The 23,421-nt window shown below is 51.1% G+C and overlaps 1 protein-coding gene across 1 annotated transcript; it reads left to right on the top strand.

Annotated features, from left to right (window-relative positions):
* The first annotated feature begins 606 nt into the window (after positions 1–606).
* CAVIN1 (caveolae associated protein 1) lies at positions 607–14,828 on the top strand. The gene is made up of 2 exons (XM_005899201.3): positions 607–1,225; positions 12,223–14,828. Exons 1-2 carry the CDS (start codon positions 755–757, stop codon positions 12,922–12,924), a joined length of 1,173 nt encoding a protein of 390 aa, XP_005899263.2. The 5' UTR covers positions 607–754; the 3' UTR covers positions 12,925–14,828.
* The last annotated feature ends 8,593 nt before the right edge of the window (positions 14,829–23,421 follow it).

Raw genomic sequence — 23,421 nt, 5'->3', positions numbered from 1 at the left:
GATAATTCTAAGAGGGACCTAGAGGAGCTTCGAGGCCCCTCACCACCACTGTGGCTCTAACGTGTAAGTTCTTCCCTTCCTTCACAAAGGACCCCTCAAGCTTTTTCGAACAGTGCTGGGTAACTTGATGGGGTGGGTAGTCAGAGGTCCCTTAGAAGAGGCTGTGGAAGCCATAGATTCTTTCCCTCTCTAAAACGGGACACCAGCAAACACAATAGTTTGCTCGTAATTTCAGGATATCCTGTCCCACCTGACGACCTGCTCTGGAACTTAAAAGACGGAGGTGGGTTTGCGGGTGAGAGAAAACAAGCGGGAGGGAAAAGCAGAACAACACTCCAGGACCTGTTTCCCTTCCCAAGTGCACATTCCTCCGCCTCAGTCCCGCTCCCGCCGCCTCCACCGCCAGCGGAGGCCCTGGTCTCCCGTTCCAACTATTCCAACCATCCTAGGAAGGGTGGGGCGCTCGGCTCTTGGGTCCCCCTGGGCTGCCCCTCCTTCTCCAGCATCGGTCTCCCCTTCTGCCCCGGTCCCTCCCTTTCTGGGGTCGGGCCAGCCAATGGGCGACGAGACTCCGGGGTTTGGCCTGGGATTCGGGGAACTCACCGATCCCCCGCCCCACAGTTCTGGCCACCATCCCGGTGCGCACGGACGTGGCTCGAGTTTCCTCCGTGCTCTCTCTCGCTCTTCCTCTTCTCCGGGTCTCCCGCTCCCGCTTCAGCTCCATCCGGCCGGCCCCGCACGGCTCCGGGCAGCCATGGAGGACACCCAGCTCCACATCATCGAGCAGCCGCTTTCCGGGTACCCCGACGCCGGGGACCAGGGGTCCTCCACCATGGGGGCTCCGGCGGCCGAGGAGCCGTCGGGGGCCGGTTCTGAGGAGCTGATCAAATCAGACCAGGTGAACGGCGTGCTGGTACTGAGCCTTCTGGACAAAATCATCGGCGCCGTCGACCAGATCCAACTGACCCAAGCTCAGCTGGAGGAGCGGCAGGCGGAGATGGAGGGCGCCGTGCAGAGCATCCAAGGAGAGCTGAGCAAGCTGGGCAAGGCGCACGCCACCACGAGCAACACCGTGAGCAAGTTGCTGGAGAAGGTGCGCAAGGTCAGCGTCAACGTGAAGACCGTGCGCGGCAGCCTGGAGCGCCAGGCCGGCCAGATCAAGAAGCTGGAGGTCAACGAGGCCGAGCTGCTGAGGCGCCGCAACTTTAAAGTCATGATCTACCAGGTGAGCTGGCGGGCGGACCGCGCCCAGAGGCCCGGCGTCCCCCGCCCGGGGCTCAGGGTAGGGGGATCTGCCTGCGGCGCGGCTCTTGCGGCAGCCTGACCCGGCTCGGGGGATCCACCCTCTTTCCACGAGCGCTGCTGGGGTGGGGTGGGGTGGGGTGGGGTGGGCGGGTGGCGGGCTCCTGGAGCGCTCAGAGGGGCGCACGGTGCACACCGCTGCTCCTCACCCAGCCGCTACCTCCGGTGTCTAACGCGTAGCGGAACCGAGTTAGGGGGCTGGACTCAGGGACACTGCGCCCCGCAGATCGCTCCCGACCTGGCTTGTCAAAAGTCTTCCTACTTGGAGGAAGTTTTGCGGAGAGCCGGGGTGCCTGGCGACCACTGGGGCCCGCTGTAAGCGGACACGGGCGGCGCGGCCCGGGTTTGGGGCCTCCGGCGCTGCCCGCCCGATATAGCGGGTGATTCAGGGCTCAGGCACGCATCGCGGGGGCTGCGCCAGGCGAGGGACGCGGCTGCCAGCACGCCCCCACGGACCCCGCATCGGCCTCGGCCGCCCACGCCGCCCCTCGCTGCGATCTTCTCCCGCCTCCCGGCACTTTCGGCCTTTAGGGACACCCTAACCCGCGGCGCGCCCCTACTCCTCGGCCTGTTGGAAGCAGCCGCGCGAGGGTGGTGGCCCGCGGCGTGCCGAGTCCTGAAGGGGCTGGTGGAGGGGAGGGGACAGCACCCCCAACCTTGGCCCCGAGGTCGGGGCGCGGTGAATCACCCCGCATGCCTGCGGGGGCGGCCGAGGAGCCGGAGGACAAGCGGCCGGAGGCTGGCGCGCCCCAGGCTCCGCCCAGTCAGCTTGTTGCTTCCTTTGCACCTCTCCCCGTTCTTCCCGCCTGGAAAAAAATGGGAGTTTTTGTATCCTAACCCCAAGTAAACCAGGGCATCTCAGGATCGCTGCTCTTCTCTACTCTGTCGCCCAAATTCCATTAGGGACAGGTCTGAGCCGAGGGCTCGGTGATCTTGGGTGGGGTGGGAACGTGCCCAGCCTCGTATTTCTGCTTCCCTCGGGCCTGGTTGATGTTCCCACCCCAAGGAGGTGAGATCGTGGGGGCCGAGGGGTTAATCTGTGTCCCCTCGCTCCCCCTCCCCGCACCGAAGGGAATGGGAAAAAAAGAAGGCCCGACTTCCCACATCTCCCCAGGGAGAGGGCCTCTGTCTGGGAGATGTGGTTTCACTGACAGCTCAGAGGCCCTCCTTAGCTGTGTTCTGAGTGACCATCAAGGATGCCGCGAGGTCCTTGGTTTGGTCAATGTGGTGGAGCTAAGAGAAACGCAGGTTGAAATAAGCAAGTTCGGGGGCAGCAGATATGAGTGAGCTGGCACTCATCTGAGAATAAGGTGGTGGGACAGAGGCTGCAAGGTTGCTCCCCCCTTTCTCCTCCCCCCAGGAACTCCTCCCAAGAGGTACTCGACCTTTAAACAGTTTACTTCACTGCCCCCCCTCCCCCCCAAATAGCACTAACTGATAGAAAACATTTACCCAGAATTGTTTCTACTGAATTTAACTGCTCCGAGGAAGCAGAATGGGGTGAGGTAGGTGGGTGAGATTTTTTAAGATAACTGCCTAGCACTGGGGTGCATCAAACGAAGGAGAAGAGGGCAGGGTTCTGGGACAGCGGGCCCCCTCTATCTTCTCTCCATAGCCTGGTGTGGGAGAGAGGAGCCACGAAGGGCTTGGATGGTTGACCCTTCTCATTCAAAATGTCCCAGACCACAGGACCTGGGAAAGTTCTCAGCCTGGAGGTAAACCTCCTTATGTCAAAGATAGAGATTCTGAGAGACTTGGCAGAGGCCAACGGTGTGTCTGTTACTGCCTCTAGCCAGTTGGCACAGATTGTGTATCTGTGTATTGTGTATCCACGGTGGGGAGTGGGGCTTAATCACAGGCTGGCTTTGATTGCATCAAGGCCAGTAGGGGACAGAGGGTTGAGGTAGAAGGAATGACTCAAGCTGGAGATCCTGAGCCCCCAAACCATAGGGGAAATAACTAATACCTAAAGTGGTCCCAACCCACAGTGAAGCTCTGGGAAAAAAAATCCCAGCAACATGGGTGGGGCCCAAGGCAGCAGAACTTCCCTGAGTTACAGAGCAGATGTTCCAGGTGGGGGTGAGGGGGTGGGGTACTCAGCTGTTAGAGGAAAGCAGAGGCTGCTCCTCCCTGAGGCCTGCAGGCCTGGGAAGAGAATGAGGTAAAAATAGCCTCATGCCTTGGCAGACCTAATAGGGAAGCTTGGGGGCAGCAACATTTATGATAAAGTTGGGCTGAGGGGGTAGGATGTTTGGGTGGCCAGGCAGAGAGATCTGGGGAAAGGCTGTCCTGGGATGATGTGAGTTTTCCAGTTGGGGAGGGGATGAGGTGTTCTCTACTGCAGAGGCGGGAGGTGATGATGTGGCAAAAGGGAGACGTGGAGGGAGCCTGAAGGGGTGGGAAGGCCCCAGCTGTGGGATCAGGCCATTTGGTTTACCACACCTTTTTCCCGGGGGATAACAGAGGGAATCCCTTGTGTGGTCCCACCCAAATTCAGGGAACTGCTAGGCATGATTTCACACGTTAAGTTTGCATTTGACATCCCTCCCCTTCACACACACACACACTCATGAAATTCAGCCCTTCCCATCACAGGATATCAGAGCCCTCACCTTGAACTCACTTCTGAGTCATTATTGTCCTTCTTTGGCATTTCCCTCCTTGTCTCCCAAACAAAAACAGCAGTTTGGCGTCCCATTCTATCAGGCAACACCTCACTAGGCAACAACAGCCAGTGAGGAAGAGAAGTGAATCCTACTAGTAACTGAGGGGTCAGTGGACCAAGAACTGCTAGGAAGACCAGGCCAAATACAGCCCCTTGCAAATAGGGGCAGCTGTGCTCAGTAAGGAGGGCTTCCCAGATGGCTCAGCAGTAAACAATCTGCCTGCCAAGCAGGAGACTCCGGTTCGATCCCTGGCTCGGGAAAGAAATGTCAACCCACTGCAGTATTCTTGCTTGGAAAATCCCATGGACGGAGGAGCCTGGCAGGCTACAGTTCATGGGGTCGCAAAGAGTCAGACATGACTGAATGACTTCACTAGCTAGCTAGTCCTCTTGCCTGGAAATTTACATGGACAGGGGAACCTAGTGGGCAATAGACCATAGGGTCAAAAACAGCTGGACACAGCTCAGTGACCAAACAGCAGCAGCAACAGTGCTCATTAAGGAGCCAATTCTCCCAAGCCAATTCTCCTAATCCTAATACCCAATCCTAGTTTGGATGTTATTAGAGTTCTTTTAGAATCCAGAAAGGGAGGCTAAAATGGAAATAAACGTGTTCTGAAGTAGTTTTGATGAAGCAGTTAGTGACCTACATTTGGACCCATCAGACCTGCTCCAAGGGCTTGAGGGCAGGACCAGGACGCATTTAAGGGCTTAGGTGGCACATGGGCATTAAAGGGGTGGAAACCAGGGCTGGTGTGAGGGCCTGCTGGCTTCTCCTCCTCAAATCCTAACCCAGACTATAGCTCCTCCCTGGACTCAAAGCAAATCGGGGCTACCTGGTTCCAGAAGAAGCCCACACTTTTGTCCAAAAAAATCATCCCAACTTGGGGCTCTGGTCCCTCTCACCCCTTGGTGACCTAGTGGAGAGTGTTTACCATATGCTTCCTCCAAAAAGCTAAGTTTGGGTTGTTTTTCCTGGTCACTGGATACAAGTGTTAGTTGCTCAGTTGTATCTGACTCTGCAATCCCATGGACTGTAGCCCGCCAGGCTCCTCTGTCCACTGAATTCTCCAGGCAAGAATACTGGAGTTGGTTGCCATTCCCTTCTCCAGGGGATCTTCCTGACCCAGGGATCTAATCTGAGTCTCCCGCATCATGGGCAGATTCTTTACTGTCTGAACCACCAGAGAATCCAAAAATCTACCACTGGATCCAAAACAGGGAGCATATTCTTAGAGGTATTCCTAAGACCAAAAGAAATCATACTCTTCCCTCTGATTTTTTTAAAGTGAAGTCTGACTATTGAAAAGGTCAAAATCAGAAAAGGAGGAAATGGGCAATTGACAGGGAGAGGGAATGTCACAAAGATGAGTGGTGGTTTGTTCCATTATTTTGAACTACCATTGTGAATAGTTCATCATTCTGTCACTATAGACTTTTTGAGCTGGAGGATGCTTTGGAGATAGTCAACTTCAGCTGTTTCATTTTGTAGTGGAGGAAGCTGAGGTCCCCAGAGGGGAAGTCACTTGCCTATTGCCACTCAAGCATTGGGGGTCACAGCTGAGGCAAGGGCCCAGGGGTACCCCCTTCTTCTGCTATACTCTCTGCTCCTTGCTTCCTCCTTCTTTTCTTGGGCTATGCAGCAGAAATCGGGGTGGGGGGAGGCTAGCCCTAAGCAAGGACAGTCCTGGCTTCTTCATTCTCTGAGGGAGATAGCTGCCCAGTTCTGGCACTGGGACAAATGTGTGTGTGTGTGTATGAAGGCACATGTGTTAGGATGTGTATGCGTGAAGGTGTGTGTGAGGGTGTGCATGTGAGGGTATGTGTGTAGGGGGTATGTGTGGAGGTGTGTGTGTGAGAGCGTTGTGTGTGAGGGTGTGTGTGGGGGGTATGTGTGGAGGTGTGTGTGTAACGGTGTGTGTGTGAGAGCACTTGTGTGTGAGGGTGTGTGTGTTGAGGGTGTGTGTGAGGGAATGTGTGTGTGAGAGTGCTTGTGTGAAGGTGTGTGTGAAGGGTGTGTGGGGGTATGTGTAGAGGTGTGTGTGTAAGGGTGTGTGTGTGAGAGCACTCATGTGTGAAGGTGTGTGTGTTGAGGGTGTGTGTGAGGGAATGTGTGTGTGTGTGAGGGTACGTGTGGGGGGTTTGTGTGGAGGTGTGTGTGTAAGGATGTGTGTGTGAGAGCACTTGTATATGAGGGTGTGTGTGTTGAGGGTGTGTGTGAGGGAATGTGTGTGTGTGTGAGGGTACGTGTGGGGGGTTTGTGTGGAGGTGTGTGTGTAAGGGTGTGTGTGTGAGAGCACTTGTGTATGAGGGTGTGTGTGTTGAGGGTGTGTGTGAGGGAATGTGTGTGTGTGTGAGGGTGTGTGTATGCAGTGTTAGCTGAGTGGCTAAGGTGGGTGGCCATAGCTGCTCAGCCTCATAGTGCTGAAGCTGAGGCAATGTGTGGTCACCTGGCCCAATGGCCGTGGAGGGGAGGGGTGCAGGGTGTACGGAGTGGAGCTCTCTGGTCAGCAGGGACCACATCGGCTCCTTTTTCCTCAGCCTCCCGCCACTCCCCTCTTGTCCCTGTATCCTAAAGGGAAGGTGGGCACTTGCTGTGTTGGGTTTTGTGGCTGCACACCTTGACACTGTTGTCGCTGGAGTCTGGCAGTCCCAAATGTCCCTCTCCCCTGACTTCTCATGACTCCAGAGCAAGAGCGGCAGCTCAGCCCCTCAGGAGGGAGAGTTGGGAGCTGCTGCTGGGTGCCTCAGGACCTAGGCTCATGGGTCATTAAAACAGCTTGTTTTTTTTTTTTCTTTTGGCCCTCCCAAAAGACATGGCATGAGGGATCTTAATTCCCCAACCAGGGATTGAACCTGTGCCCCCTTCAGTGGAAGCGAGAAGCCCTAACCACTGGACCACTAGGGAATGCCCAAAATTAGCTTGGTTTTTGGTCCTGATTCCTCTGTGCTCCTGGGTGTCTGATAGCCCATGAGTCGGGGGTGGGGGGTGGCGGATGGGAGGAAGGGAGGCAGGAGGTGGGGATTAGGCCAAAGGGAAATAGCCAGGACGTCCCTCGTCCATGCCTCGCCCTCCTTATCCAGGGCGGCGCCCATGCCCACCCTGCCTGGGGGAATAACTGGGATCAGCTGCCTCTGACTCAAGACAGTGAAGTTGTTTGCCTTCTCTTTTCCTCCTTGGAGACTCCTCAGATGGAGTCTAACAAGTGGCCTCTTAGAAAACTCCTTCCCCGCCCCCAGCAGCCTCTTGCCTCCACCACTCCAACCCCTCATAGCATCATTCCACGACCATAGCTGGGTCGGGGTAGAAGGCAGGAGACCAAGGATGGGACTGGGGAAGATTCTAGAGGGAGGATGGGACGGGGTTCTGATTAAATTGTGCTTATTAATTCACGGGCCTGGGTTTGTCCCCATTTCCACTCCAGGGCCCTCTTGATGGAGCCTTCAAAGTGTGGTGTCTTTCCATCCTAATATTTGTGTGCTCCCCTCCCCTCTACTCACCAGCCCCAGTTCTGCATGCCAACCAAGGCCTCCTCCTCCCACACCCATCCGCACCCACCCCAAGCCCCACTTAAACCCCTTTTCCTCATCTTAGCCCAAGAAGAAGCTGAATGCACCCTCAGACCGGGCCACACCCAAGATTGTGCCTTTTGATCTTCTGCCTGAGACTGAGCCTTTTGACCTGAAGCCTGAGACAGTGCCTGACCTCCCACCCTTTGACCAGACGCCTAGGACCCTGCCCTATTACCCAGAGCCCACTGGGCCTCTGCCCACCCCTGAGGAGCCGACAGCCGGTGGGGGTGCTTAGGGTCTCCTGGCTCACGTGGAGGGGCCGTGGGCGTGGCATGTCATGAATCCAGTCCAGCTCACTGCTTAGCAGCGGCCAGTCTGGAATGGCCAGTCTCTTCTAAGCCACTGCCTCTTGTGAGTGGGTGACGGGTACTGCGCAAACACTCGCATTATGGAATGTTCAGGCAATCCGGTGGGCGGTCATGGGAAAGGGCGCTCCTCTACCTCTTGGCTTCCATCTTAATAGTAGATGCTCCAGACACCATACCTGAGTTGCACCCACTGCTGCCTGCATGAGATTGCCTGCAACTTCCATGCTTCTGGTTTTTTCTTATTTAATTGGAAGACAATTACTTTACAATATTGTGATGTTTTGCCATACCTCAGCACGAATCGGCCATAGGTATACATGTGTCCCCTCCATCCTGAACCCTGCCCAGGCTTCTGATTGACCTTCCCCCCACTTCCACCTCCTCCTCAGGGACAGGCCAGTTTGGCTCGAGGGCCATTTTTACAGAGGGCCCTCATGAGGCCCAGGCCAGGGGTCTGTTCTGTGCCCTTTCCATGCCCCTCCCTGCAGCTGGGGAAAACTTTTACACTTATTTTTTCCAGTTTTTTTTTTTTTTTCCAGAAAATGTTTTGCAAAGAGATCCCTTATGTTTGCCAGATCCTGCCTTTGGCAGGGCACCCAAAAGCTGCCAACTCAGAGAGGCCAGGAGGGGGTACACTTTTGCTGGATCTGGCCTACCTATGGCACAGTGTTTCTCCATTTTTTTTTTTTCACATGATCATTCTTCTAAGGAGTCCTTTTAGACATTTTTCTTCCTAATTGTCCTCTTCCCCATGAAATTTTAACACTATATGTATACTATATATACCTGGACTCCCCCAACACCCCACCCAAGAACCAATTTCCACCCACTTTGGGGCAACATCCTCCCACATGCTAGAGTGTCATGCTAGAGCAGAAAAAAAGGTCCCTTCTGCCTTCAGTGTGTCTCACCCCCTTGTCCTGACCACCTAAAGTAGAGGTCCCGAGTTTTTAAGACTTCCCTATCTCTCACCTCTCCCCTAGTCTGTACCCTCCTCTGACACACTCTCTGAGCAGATCCCAGGTCTCCGAATGACCTCTCCAGTATCTTCTCTGGTCATTCCAGGCAGTGGTTGGGAACAGAACTGGCTAGCTCTAAGTCAAGAAAGACCCTACCCAGAGCCATATCATACGTGTCCCTTCTCCCTGACAAATGTGAAGTGCCTGGCCAAGGACCAGGCACAAAGTAGGTGCTCGAGTAAATCACATAAAAATCTTCCTAAGGCAGAGGAGCTTAAGTTTATATAGTGAGGTTGGGGAGAGGAGAGGAAGGGGCTGGAAGCTGTCTTATGGCTCCTCTTAAATTCATCCCAGACTGGTGCTTTCCTGGGTTAGGGAGCTGTGTGTGCTTGGTGGGGGGTCGGGGCGGTGGGGAGACAATGGAAGCTGTGCATGCTTTTGTTCAGACCTGGTCATTAAAGCTAACTCTGGAAACCAAGCCTGTTGGGACTGGTGGTTTTGTTTAATAAAAATATAGAAACAGAACAAGCAGAGCTCTCCCTTCTTGCCACCCTGAGGCCCCTCCTATGACTTAGGAGCTCTGCCAGGGAAATAGGGGTGGGACAGGGGTACCCGGCCTCTGTGCCCAGGGTTGGGGGAGGTGCTTTGGGATTCTGTTGCTGGTTGTTGTAGCAACAGGCGAAACGGGTGGGCCCAAGACAGCACTCCAAAGCTGTGAGTCATAGGGGAAACCTGGCTTGGAAACAGAGAGAAAAGACAAAATCCATTAATGGAGGGAAAAAGCTAAAGTCATAGTGGTATACCCTCTCCAGGGCCAATTCACTGGATATTATCTCGGACTTAGGTCAAATGGTTTCTTTCCCTATCCCCTGACCTTCCACCAAGAAAGCAATTCCTCTGGTGTAAGCTATTGCTCTAGAGGAAGCCTCACGATGAAGGGCAATATATATATATACACCATTCTAGTCTGGCAGAGACAACTCCAAATCCTCCCCTCACTGGGATTGCTCCCTGATGTTGTATTTGAGACCTCTCATCAGGCACTAAGAAGATGGGATTGGCTACAAGAAGTCTGGAACTCTCTCTCCAGCCTTGTTCACAATTCAAGCTTTATCTAAGAAGCCAGAGGCCAGGAAAACCAGCCAGCTCAGGCTTTAGGGGTTGGACAGAGCAAAGGGGAGAATCAGGGATGCCAGGGTGGGGCACAGAGACAATGTGGATCTGTTTTCCAGCAGCAGGGACTGTTTCCTGGCTCTTCCCCACCCATCACACTTAATCCTTCCCTTAATTCATCCACATTGCCTGAGCTTTAGTGAAAGGAGGCATTCTCCTAACTTTGGTGGTGTGGGTGGATTTTTAGACTAGGAAGCTGTGAAGGAGAAATCAGAGCTGACATTTTTTGATGCTAGGGCTGCCAGTAAATTCTGGGTGGAGATGAATTAAGAAGTAACAGGAAAAAAAAAAAAAGAAGTAACAGGGAGTTTAGATGATAGTCCTAAAATGTTGTGTAAGAGAGAGGACTCTGGTAGCAGGTGGAGAGAAGTGATTGCAAAAGGAGACCCAAAGTGTACAACTGGGAATCAGAGGGACTGCTAAGACTGGCTGGGACCCTCCCACACTCAGAGTGAGGAAAATACCCCTTCAATGCCTCTGCAAGTGATAAGAAGCAGAGGGCTAGATAGAATGCTGCAGAATGCCCACGATAGTACCCAGCCAGCTGTGGCAGGTAGAGACTACAAGTCCCAGCATGCCCTGAGCTCAGGTCACCTTGCCTGCTGGGAGGTGTAGTTGAGTAATGAGAGCCTGAGATGGCTTGGTGCCCAGCAGAGCTGGTGCCCAGTTTGGGAGAAGAGGTGAAGCCAGCATTCCTTCTTTGTCCCTGCTAATGATATTGACAGGGAGGGAAGGAAGTTGGGAGGAGGTGTTCCTAGTTTTCAATGTAAACCAGGAAACTCTGTGGGGATGTAGATGGGAGGGAAGAGGAAAGAGGTTGGGGGCTGGGGAAGGAATTTCTATAGCAGGTGGTGCAGAGATACCAAGCAGCCAACACAAATGTGTACGTGTTTGTGTGTGTTTATAGGAGGGGTCAGTTTATGTTGCCTCATTTTTCTCAGATGGGGTTTTCTTACAATTCTGTGAAACGATCTTCAGAAAACCTATTCCCTATCATTCCTTTGTACAATGTACCTAAAGAAGTGAATCTGGGTCAAAGAGACTTTTGGGTTTTGTATTTTGGGCCAAAAACAAACCCATTCTGGGTTATGTCCTCTTTTCCTTTCTGGGCTCAATCTCCCCTACCTTCTGGTGAGAGGTGATCCTGAGATTCTGAAATGTAGGTCCAGAGTCAGGATCTTGGAAAGTCTTCCCGGAATGGAAAACAGTGCTGGTGCTGGGTCTTCCCAGGAGAAGAACTGGCTCTGAGATCTAGGATCTCGCCATTCTACTCCTGGCTCTTGAGCTCCTGTCTGGGGTGGGGGGCGGGTTGTGTAGTGAAGCAAGAATAGAAAAGCAATCCCTCCTTTCCATTCCAAGGCAGGGATGTCAGAACCAGAAGAAACCTCCAGGTTGGGAAGAAAACATGTTCTCAGCTCCCAGACAGCTTCTTCCTCTTTCCTCAATTTCTACATAGCGATGGAGAATGACCATTGGTGGAACCAAACCGTATAGGGAGAGTGGGGAGATCATTAACTCCCCTTCCCTAATACTGGTTCTTCTGAAACTATACGAAGTCTGGGAAACGCGCTCCCTTGAAAGTAAACCTACCTTCAAGTTACCCTACTTCGGGGTCGCCTGAGATCGGCTGTGAGCTCACCCCTCAACCCAAACAAACTACCCAAAGCCTTTTGGGTCTGGCTCGGGCAGTGTGGGGCTCTGTGCACCAGAGGGCGCTCTGCCCATTTCCAAAGTTCGATTGTGAGCTCTGGGAGGCAAAGGGTAAGAAGTGGTTTAACATGGGTGGTTGCAGGGCTTGAGGAGCGGGTTGGAGAGCCGCAGAGATACTTGACCGAAGTGCGAAAACAGGCCAGATTCTGATCCGAAGCTCGGTTCCCTCTTTACTCTGTATATGTGCTTAGTCACTCAGTCGTGTCCAACTCTTTGCGACCCCAGGGACTGTAGCCCGCCAGGCTCCTCTGTTCATGGCGATTCTCCAGGCTACAGTAGGTTGCCTTGCCCTTCTCCAGGTCTACTTACTATTCATTCAACACATATTTGAGCGCTCACGAAGTGTTCAGCTCGGTGCCAGGCGCTGGGGGTACCAGCGCAGGAGTCCAGGCCGATTTCACAGGTACCACGCACTTGCCAGCATCACGGGTGCCAATGCCCGGCCCCGGGTTCGCCCAGAGTCCCCCCAAGTCTTCGCCCAACTCTCCAGCTCTGCCCCCACCCTCATCTGTTCCCTCTGATCTCCCTTTAGGATGAAGTGAAACTGCCGGCCAAAGTGAGCATAGGGAAGTCGCTGAAAGAGTCGGAGACGCTGCCCGAGAAGGAGGGCGACGAGCTGGCCGAGGGCGAGCGGCCAGAGGAGGACGCGGCGGCGCTCGAGCTGTCGTCGGACGAGGCGGTGGAGGTGGAGGAAGTCATCGAGGAGTCGCGCGCAGAGCGCATCAAGCGCAGCGGCCTGCGGCGCGTGGACGACTTCAAGAAGGCCTTCTCCAAGGAGAAGATGGAGAAGACCAAAGTGCGCACGCGCGAAAACCTGGAGAGGACCCGCCTCAAGACAAAGGAGAACCTGGAGAAGACGCGGCACACCCTGGAGAAGCGCATGAACAAGTTGGGCACGCGCCTGGTCCCCGCCGAGCGCCGCGAGAAGCTCAAGAGCTCGCGAGACAAGCTGCGTAAGTCCTTCACGCCCGACCACGTGGTCTACGCGCGCTCCAAGACCGCGGTCTACAAGGTGCCGCCCTTCACGTTCCACGTCAAGAAGATCCGCGAGGGCCAGGTGGAGGTGCTGAAGGCCACGGAGATGGTGGAGGTGGGCGCCGAGGAGGAGGAGGGCGGCGCGGAGCGCGGCGAGGCAGCAGACCTGCTGCGCGGGAGCAGCCCCGACGTGCACACGCTGCTGGAGATCACGGAGGAGTCGGACGCCGTGCTGGTGGACAAGAGCGACAGCGACTGAGCCGGGCGCGGGGCTGTGCCCGGAAGGCCGCGCCGCCCCGCTTCTCCCCGCCCCCGCCCCGATTCCTTTCCCTCTACGAACTTTCTCTTTCGCATTCTTTCTCTCTTTCTGCCCCAAATGGGCTGAGATATTTTTAAATCGAGAACACCTCCCCACAACGAGCACCCCCTCCAAGTCTTACAGCTATTAAGACGAGGGGGAGGCAGCCTGCACCATGGACATCCCCATTGTAGGCGTAGGCTGGGTGGAAATGCAGAGGGCGGTGATTCGTGTCCTGGGGATCCAAGTCGGGAATCCTAGAGGAAATTGCTGTCGTTTCCGTGATTAGGCCCAGGCTTGGGGCAGGCTGCCTTCTCCCCGCCCCCCACCCCACACACACACACACACACACACACACACACGCTTACCCGGCTGCTGTCATAAACACACACACACGCTTACCCGGCTGCTGTCACACACAAACACACATACACTCACACACACACACGCTTACCCGGCTGCTGTCATTCCTGTTCACTGAGCTCTTCTTTCTCATTCTGATCTCTGGCGGCTTCAAAGCCAAAATTACCATGAAAGGGCCCCTTGCCCACACGGGAGACCCCATACTGGAAGGATTTGAAAGCAGCTTTTGGCAGTATCTAGCTGCCGTTTCTGGGGTCGCACAGAGTCGGACAAGACTGAAGCGACTTAGCAATAGCAGCATCAGGGCAGTGTCAGAGAGAGAGCAGAGTAAGCCATGACCCTACATGAGGGTCTAGCACAGGCTGTATCTGCAAAAGGTCCCGGTAAGGAAGGCTGGATCCAGGCAGAGCTCTGGGGGAGGGAGGGAGGGCACTTCATGTTTATGCATCTTCGCAAAGGTGCCCATGGCTATGGCTCTGAAGGAAAGCAGAAAATAGTAGAAGGTGGAAATGGGCGAAAAGAGAATGCTCATTAGTAGCAGGAGAAACACAGGACAAGGATCCCATCTTATTGGGGTTCTCAGAGGACAGCAGGACAATTTTTCAGGACTAGTAGGTAGGGCAGTGTGAGAAACCCATCATCCAAGAAGAGAGAGGTAAGCCTTACCCCTTACCTCTACTGGTTATGGTGCCCCCAGGGACAGCCCATTTCTCATAGCCCAGAAAATTAGGGTCCCAGAAGAGGGCAGCACCAGGGTCCAGAAAGCTGGTATTATAGTTAGGAGGGAGGCTGATGGGAAAGAGACCAGATGCTAAAGGCCAGGTCACCAAGTTGAGAGCAGGAGAAGGGGAGAGGAGAGTAAGGAATTCCTGTGTGTAGGGCAGCCCGGCCTTGGCTCACTCCTGGCAGTTTCTTTTCAAGATCCTTCCCTAGAGCTAGTATCATAAAGCTGTAGAACATGCCAAGACCTCCGTAGCCTTGTGAGTTCCTCTCCTGAATCTTTGGGGTGAGAGGGGTGCTGCTTCCAGTTCAAAGGCCTGACTTCTGATCAGGTTCTCCTCAGGACACTTCAGTCTCCCTGTTCTTCCCCCATAAAGGGAACTTGTCAGAAGCAAGGACACCCCCCTCACCCCCAAGTCACAGCCCGAAGAGGAGAGCTGAAGCTCCCTCCTTCTCCCCTCACCCCTTCTGCCTTATCTTCCCTGCTCTGCATTTTAGAAAATTGCAGCTAATTGTTTTAAGGGCTGGAGGGAGGGAGTCCGGGGACACACCTTTTATACAACACAAAGCTTTGCTCCCCCCCCACCCTTGGTTCCCTTCTCTCTTCCAAATGGTTGGAGACACATCAGCTGAGGGAGGATGGGGATTGTGGGACGAGGTTCCTTGGTGCTGAAGGGGCCTGAGTTGTGGGCAGATACAGTTTCCTGTGGGCTCTGGGGAGCCTCTCGTGTTGCTGTGTCCTGGTGAGCAGCCCGACCAATAAACCTGCTTTTCTAAAAGGATCTGTGTTGGATTGTATTCTTCGAAGGCAGTTACATAGGATGAGTTCCAGAGAACAGGAGGGAACCAGGGAATGAAAGAGAGACACTGCTAGTTTAAACGTGCAGCATTTGCCTGGATGGGAAGTGGGACTGGGGTATTACAATTATCCCACTTAGAAATGGGAAGACATACACACAGAGTAACTTGTCTAACGTCCCATAGGTGGTAAGTGCTGGAGCTGGGATTTTAAGTCAGGCACCCTGGCTCCAGTTTCACCGTGTCTGTAATCCTGTAGTGTCTAGACTGCTTCTCTGCCTTCAGAGCCTTAGCCCTCCAGACCCACCCAGTTACTCTACTCAGCCTGAGCTCTGCCCCCAGCAAATTCAGGCTGCCAAATCCGTCCTGTGGGAGGCAGCCTAGGGGAGGGGAAAAGTCAGAGGCTGAATGTCATAGAAAAAGGATTCTGGTGCGTGCTAGAGATGCCAGTCATAGCCACACAGCATATTTCATTCTCCCTACAGCCCTGGGATGGGCACCTCTTTCATTGTCTGTACACCCTCTCCTCCTCATGAGCAGCCAGCCCTACCTGCTCACAAGTTATGGATTTCCTAGAGCAAAGAAAACAAATTGTCATGTGAGTTCTGCCAGCATCAGAATCACCTGGGGAGGGGTGTCCAAATAAAGACAATGTCATTTCTGGGGCTGTGTCCTGGCCTTGTAGTACCATCCCAAACAAGCTGAGTCCTTCCTCAGGAACCACCCATTTCCCTTGGTCCCCTGCTGCCGACCCTGGCAGCAAGCACGGCAGTCTTGGGTTCTAAGTCCCCCCAAAAGGGTTGGCATTCCTCCAAAAGGGTTGGCATTCCTCCAAAAGAGATGAAACTAAGGATTAAAATTCAGAGCCTGGGAGCCATGAAGCTTCCCCTCGGCCAGGAGAACCACGCTCAGGATCCTCCTTCCTGCGGGATGCAGAGGGGCAGCTGTGAGAAGCAGAGAATGACATCGGGACCCCAGCTGTGGAGTAATGAGCTTGAGGGAAACCAGGAAGGGCCCTGGGATACCAAGCATTGTTCACTTTTCTTACTCAAAGCAGTAAGTTTCCTGGTTCTTTCCCCTTTGCTTCTGTAAGCCATCCTGCTCACTGGTCCACCACACTTTCACTACCAGCCAAATTACTTTGCTGTAACTTCCCTACCCAGCTCTATTCTGGACACCATTTTGTTAGAAGTGGCCCTAATTCTCTGAAGAGCCACTTTTCTGCTGGCCCCTGTTCCATGACATTCCTCCTTTACATCACAGTGTGGGGCCACAACTCCAGAAGCTCTGCCTAAGTCAGAAATTATTCCTTTTCTTCTTTGCTTGCAGCCGAAGGGAGGAGGAGGCTTTCATGAAATAGCTTCCTACCAATAGGATTTGATGGACATTCCAAGGTCCCATTCCCACAAAGCATCTTTTCCACCAACTGGTCATCAACTTGCCCACCCTCATTAGCACTATTTCCATGGGTTAGAATCAGACAATAAACTAGAGGTATTGTCTCTCGAAGGATCCCATCAAACATTATCTGTGTTGACCAAAAAAAAAGCACAACCTAAAAGTTGAGAGTTATGTTTTCTTTGGCAGACATTATGAGGGCTTCAAGCCTGGGACACAGCATCTCAGATAACGCTGAGAAACTGTTCTAAAGAGGCAAAAGGGAGGAGCCAGGATATTAAGCAGTTTTGCAACAAAGGTCAGGTAGTCGGAACATTGAAGATTATCGTTAATTAAAGAAAACCAGACATTTCAAGTTAATGAAATTAGTGCTTCTTTATGTGTTGATTGTTAGTCGTTCAGTCACATCCTACTCTTTGCAACCCCATGGACTGTATGTAGCCTGCCAGGCTCCTCTGTCATGGAATTCTCCAGGCAAGAATACTGGAGTGGATAGTCTTTCCCTTCTCCAGGGGATCTTTCCCACCCAGGAATCAGATCCAGCTCTCTCGAGTTGCATGCAGATTCTTTATGTCTGAGCCACCAACCAGGGAAGCCCTTTTTATGGACGGGAAGGTGCAAAGTCTGCACTCACTAAATTCATTTCACTGATATGCACTTCAACTGGGTCTGGTGTCCTGTGTTTTCTCATTGTGAGTCTCCTCAGGTATAGGGCAGTGGGTATAGCGGGTGGGAGGGGAGGATCCAGCAGTTTACTGCAGAATGGTGGGCAATCTTAATTTCTATCCTGAGTTCCCTCAGCACTCACTGTCAGGGTGGCTGTAATATGACACTTGATTCAACATCTTTTGTTTACTGATAATTGTTGTTTCGTTTAGTCGCTAAGTTGTGTCCACCTCTTTTGCGACCCCATGGACTACAGCCAACCAGGCTTCTCTGTCCATGGAATTTTCCAGGAAAATTCTCTAGGGACCCTTCCCCAGTTCAATTTAGTTCAGTCACTCAGTCGTGTCTGACTCTGCGACCCCATGAACTACAGCATGCCAGGCTTCCCTGTCCATCACCACGCAGGGATCAAACCAGCATCTCTGCACGTGCACTGCAAGTGGATTCCTTGCTACTGAGCCACCAGGGAAGCCCTTACTGATAATGGCAGGCAGCAATCTTTTGTCCACACCTGGGATCTAAGGGAGTTCCTCTACAGACTGAGTTATCAGATTTCTAAATAGTACTTCCAAAGTCCTTATCCCAAGAGGTAACTTTCTTCAGGGGCAGGAGAAGACAGCTGCAGCGTCCTACACTCGTCCAGATCTCATTTGCTCTCACCTGCGGTCTTTGAACTGCCTTTAGATTCTTTCTAATCTATTCCCCATGTTACTGCCAGCTAGAGATAGAGATATAAACTTATTTATATTATTTATATAGGTACATAGATTTTCTTTTTTAAAGAAAACATACTTTCCAGTTTAAATGTCTTCCTTTGACGATAGGGTTAAAGTCTTCGGCACGGCTCACAAGATATCCTAAGAGTCTGGCCCCATGGGACTTCCCTAGTGGTCCTGTGGCTGAGTCCACCTTGCAATGCAGGGGACATGGGTTTGATCCCTGGTCTGGAAACTAAGATCCCACATGCCTAAGAGCAACTAAGCACTTATGTGCTGCAACTGCTGGGCTCACATGCCACAACTAGAGTCTGTCTGCCACAACTAAGAGCTAACACAGCCAAATAAATATATATATATATATTTAAAGAGTCTGGTCCCTGCTTCAGTTCTTACTGCTGTTCAATATGCTCTATAGCAGTCTGCTGGTCAAAAATGGCCCACATACTTTCAGGCCTGTGGGCCTTACCTCTCTCTGGAATAGCCTCCCTCTTTCCATCTCCCCTCATAAACCAACCTCTTCTCCAGTCATACTGATCATTTCCTTCTCAGGGTTCCCATAGGACTCTATGTCAATAAACGTTCATTGAACAAATTTTAAAACTTTATTGCAATGGTCATAAACTCACCTCAGACTGGCTTCAGCAGAAAAAGCCAAAATAAAACAAAACAATCATACAAAAAAACCCACCAAAGCTGAAAATAAAAATCAAAGGAGTTAAAGTAATCGAAAAAGTTTCCAATGGTAGGTCGAGGAGTGTCTGGTTGCAAGTTCTGATGTAACATCACTAGGAATTTCTCTTCCTATCTCCTCTTCTCTGCTGTGTTTTTCATTTGCAATTAGATTTTCACAGTGTGTTGGCAAAGATGACCATCAATAGCTGCAGGCTTACAGCTTGACAGCTCAACAACCCCAGTTAAGAGGATTTCTTTCCAAATCTTTCCAGAATTTCAGATACACTCCTGAGATGTCACATATTCAAATCACTGTGCCTCTGACCAAATCTAGGCCATGGACCATTTCTAGAACTCACCTGCAGCATAGAATTGAGTGTGGAGGAAGACACTTACATGGTGGTCCGGTGGTCAAATTTTATTTATTTATTTATTTTCGGCTGAGATGGGTCTTCATTGCTGCTTGCTGGCTTTCTCTAGTTGCAGCAAACGAGGGCTATTCTTCGCTGTGGTGCTCAGGCTTCTCATTACAGTGGCTTCTCCTGTTGTGAAGCACGGGCTCTGGTGTGCAGGCTTCAATAGTTACAGCATGTGGGCTCAGTAGTTGTGGCTTATGGGCTCCAGAGCAAGGGTTCAGTGGTTGTGGTGCATGGGCTTAGTTGCTCTGTGGCATGTGGGGTCTTCTCAGACCAGGGATGGAAATTGTCCCCTGCAGGCAGGGGACAGGCAGATTGACAGGCAGATTCTTAACTGCTGGACCACCAGGGAAGTCCTGTCCAGTGGTTAAGACCCCAAGCTCCCAATTCAGGGGGCATGGGTTTGATCCCCGGTCTGAGAACTAAGATCTTGCATGCTGCTCAGCAAGGAAAGCTGATTTCCCAAAGGAAAAATGGGTTGCTGTTAGGGGAAGGAGAGAAGATGATGGGTGGACAAAGAATCAGGTGTTCCTTCCCATGGATCTATTTGTGATATTGTGCTAACAGCCAAGATATAATATATCTAGCTCTTGATTTGAAACATTTTGCAATTAGTGGGAGAGGCAGATGTTCAAAATAACTCAAAGAGATATTGAGTAAGAGAAGTAAAGCAGAATGCAATGGCAATACACTGAAAACAGATTCACCCTGCTTGGGGAATATGGAGAAACTTATAGAGGAAGAGGGCTTTTAAGTTATAATCCTTCACAAAGGGTAGGATTTGAAATACATGTTGCTGGAGGGCAGAGACAATATTTTACTTGATTTTTGTGTCACCTAACACAAAACTGTTAACACTTAACCTAACTGTTAGAGCCTAACAGAGTCTCATACACAATTTCATTGGTAAATGTTATTAGGTTAAAAGCATAACAAAAGAACACTGGCCAAAAGGGGAAACAGGAACTTATGTTGGAAGGCTGCCAAGGTGTCCCATGGACACCAAGGAATTGCTGAGTGGTCAGGCTGGGAAGAGTAGGAATCAGGGGATCTCCAGGGACTTTTGAGAGGGAGATGATGGATGGCCCTCTTGAAAGCACTGACATTAATGGAACTCAGCTTGAAGGGCTCCCAGGCTCTGTGCCTCTCAGTTTCAAATTCCAAATTCCTGGCAGAGAGACTCTGATTAAGCCAGTAAACATGTGCTCACCCAGGGTTTAATCATCTATGACTTGGAGAATAGGACCATGAAATACAGACATGCCTGAAGGGACCTATTCCAGAATATGAATGGGGAGTAGAGGAAGCAATTCCTAGGAAAGGAGGACTCGTTGTGAGCCAGACAGGACCCAACAGGTATCTCTTGACATAGTAGATACTCAGTATGTGTTAAATAAATGAAAATAATGATGTGGGACAGGCACAGTCCTCCAGGCAAAGGGAGCAGTGTGTGGAAAGGCAAAGAGACAGGAATACTGAGGACATGATTGCTGCTGCTGCTGCTGCATCACTTCAGTCGTGTCTGACTCTGTACGACCCCATAGACGGCAGCCCACCAGGCTTCCCCGTCCCTGGGATTCTCCAGGCAAGAACACTGGAGTGGGTTGCCATTTCCTTCTCCAATGCATGAAAGTGAAAATTGAAAATGAAGTCGCTCAGTCGTGTCCAATCCTCAGCGACCCCATGGACTGCAGCCTTCCAGGCTCCTCCGTCCATGGGATTTTCCAGTTAAGAGTACTGGAGTGGGGTGCCATTGCCTTCTCTGGGACATGATTGAAGAACAGTTAATAGAATAATGAGGGGACTTCCATGGTGGTTCAGTGGTTAAGACTCTGTGCTTTCACTGCAGGGGGCGTAGGTTTGATCCCTGGTCAGGGAAATAAGATCTCATATGCTGCACAGCCAAAAAAAAAAAAAAATTATGGAGTGTTGAAACCTATAAGAGTCTTGTTTTATTTATTTATTTATTTTTAATATTTTGACCACATGGCTTTTAGGATCTTAGTTCCCCAACCAGGGATTGAACCCAGTGGAAATGTGGAGCCCTAACCATTGGACCACCAGAGAATTCCCAAAGGGTCTTGTTTTATAGATGAGAAAAGCAGGAGTCATAGAGAGGAAGTTACTGTGGACCTGGAAGAGAAGGTTGTTTATTTGTACCTTATAAGACTCAGCATAAAATAGTTATCAGAAGAGAAGTGATCTTTGAAGTGCTAGGAACAGATGAGCTAGCCAAGGGAGGGGGAAGTTAGGGAGAGAAGAGGATGGATTGTAAAATTAAAGCAGCCATGCCCCGCTTTAAGAAGTTGATGGGGTTGGAGGGAACAGTAAAGTAGATTGTGGGATGGTTGGAGAGGGAGAAGAACACCTTACTGGGTGCAGGGCACTTTCATAGGTATTATCTTAGGTGATTCTGGTGCTTATCTGATGTCCTTCTGCTTGGAAAATCCCTGCTCCCTCCCTCCAGGTCTTTGTCTCTACCAGATAACCAGAACCTTCTTTTTTGGAACCTGCTTTTACTGGATAACCCTGTCCAAGCTGCTTTTTCATAGATGCCTGTCTGGACCAATGAAATCCTCTCTGCCAGCAATTTAGAATTTTGAGCCTACAGCTGCCAGGAAATTGGAAATTTAATTCCAATCAGATGAACAACAACAAAAAAGTGAAAAAGAATGCTTGAGGACTTCCACGGTGATCCAGTGGCTGGGAGTCCTCCTGCCAATGCAGGGGACACAGGTTTGATCCCCAGTCTGGGAAGATTCCACATGCCAAGGGGCAACTAAGCCTGTGAGCCACAACCACCGAGCCCACCAGCTGCAATTACTGACCCATGAACTAAGAGCCCGTGCTCTGCAACAAGAGAAGCCACTGCAATAAGAAGCCTGCACACCGCAACTAGAGTAGCTCTCACATGCCACAACTGGAGAAAGTCTTTGCACAGCAGCAAAGACCTAGCACAATCTCTCTCTCTCTCTCTCTCTCTCTCTAATATATATATGAATTCATATATATATATAATATATGAATTCATATATATTATATATATATATATATGAATGCTTAAAATGGTAGCATTAAAAAACACCAGCGATTCAAAACATTTGGAACCTTCACTTACCCTTCTTATTACCATGGTTAGAGACTGAACATTTCAGTAGCAGCCTCAAGTCAAGTCATGACAAGTGAATGGCAGAACTTAGTGGGACGTCCACTTGTGGTGAGGTTCCTGGAATTATAAGGTGTGGTTGTTCAACTCTTTATTGGAATTTGGGAGAGACCTCAGATTCTTTCCAATAAGTTTCCCGCACCCTACTCTTGTTTTTTTTTTAGTGGGTTTTTTTTTTTTTTTTTGAATAAGATTATAGCTAACACTGTATTCTCTTCTATCTTCACAACCTATGAGGTAGGTGCACTCATATTCTCTGTTCTGTAGATGAGAAAACAGGCTCAGAGAGGTTAAGCAACTGACCCAGGGTCACACTGCTGTGTAGGTGGGGTGTCTGAGCCTGGCTCTTATCTGTCATGCTACACACTTAATTTGTATCTTTGTTCTTGTATCAAGAACCCTTTAATGCAAACTTCCTGAGGTCAGAATTAGGTTCTCCATTGAAGATGAGGGTGCTGACACTCACAGAGGTTAAGGAACTGGCCCAGGGTTGCACCGTTTATTCTGTGTCAGAGCCAGGATTCAAACTCTGTGTCTCACTTCAGCTCACATCAGCCTTCTAGTTAATGCAGCTGCTTCTGTTGACCATTGTGATGGTCAAGGGAGGAAAGACTATCTAGGAGGGTGGAAGGGGAATGATTGGCAGATTCTACAGTCAAGTTAAAATAAAATGACCCAGAAGAAGACATAAGCTTTGGTGAGAAAAAGGTCCCTAATGACCTTCAAGAGCACTGTCCTATGGAGAGGAGAGTGCAGAAGCCACCTTGGTGGGGCAAGTTGGGGTAAGGACTTGGGGACCAAGATGGGAAAGGGGGGAGTTACTTGAAGGTCAAGATGGGAAAGACAGAGAATCTGCAGAAACAGAAGGGAAGGAATAAGTGGAAAAGGTCAAGAGAAAGAGGAGAACTGATAAAACCCACGTGGCAGGGGTGGAACCAAGAGCACTTCCATTAGTCCATGTGTTTATTGAGCACCTACTGTGTGTCCTGCAGGGAGAGACAAGGAAGAAGTGAACAGGCAAAATCCATTTTTCCAGAACTGATAGTAAAATGAAGAAGACAGATAAGAAACTGTAAATAGATAAATAAAATGAGGATTATGATAAGAGTTTCAGAGGAAACAGCACATAGAGATAAGACTAAAGTTGCTGGGAGCAACCTTAGGTGGAGGTAGTTAGACAAGCTCTCTCTGAGCAGGTGAGACCAGAAGGGTGAGAAGGAACTAGCCATACCAGAGCTACAGAAGGAAAAAGAAGGGCATATGCAAAGGCCCTGAGGTGGCAATGGACTGGCTGGAATTGAGGGGACAGGAGAGAATTTGGTGGGATAGGTGGGGCCTTGGAGGGAATGAGAAAGGAGAACTCCTTTTTTCCTAAGCCCCACGGGAATGACAGGGCTTCCTGGTGGCTCACAACCTGCCTGTAATGCAGGAGACCTGGGTTTGATCCCTGGGTCAGGAAGATCCCCTGGAGGGGGGCATGGCAACCCACTCCAGTATTCATGCCTGAAGAATCCCATGGTCAGAGGAGCCTGATGGGCTG

This window comes from Bos mutus, chromosome 19, assembly GCF_027580195.1.
Source record: "Bos mutus isolate GX-2022 chromosome 19, NWIPB_WYAK_1.1, whole genome shotgun sequence".
Taxonomy (NCBI): Eukaryota; Metazoa; Chordata; class Mammalia; order Artiodactyla; family Bovidae; genus Bos; species Bos mutus.
Note: the sequence above shows the minus strand (reverse complement) of the source record. Positions and strands in the feature narration are given on the sequence as shown.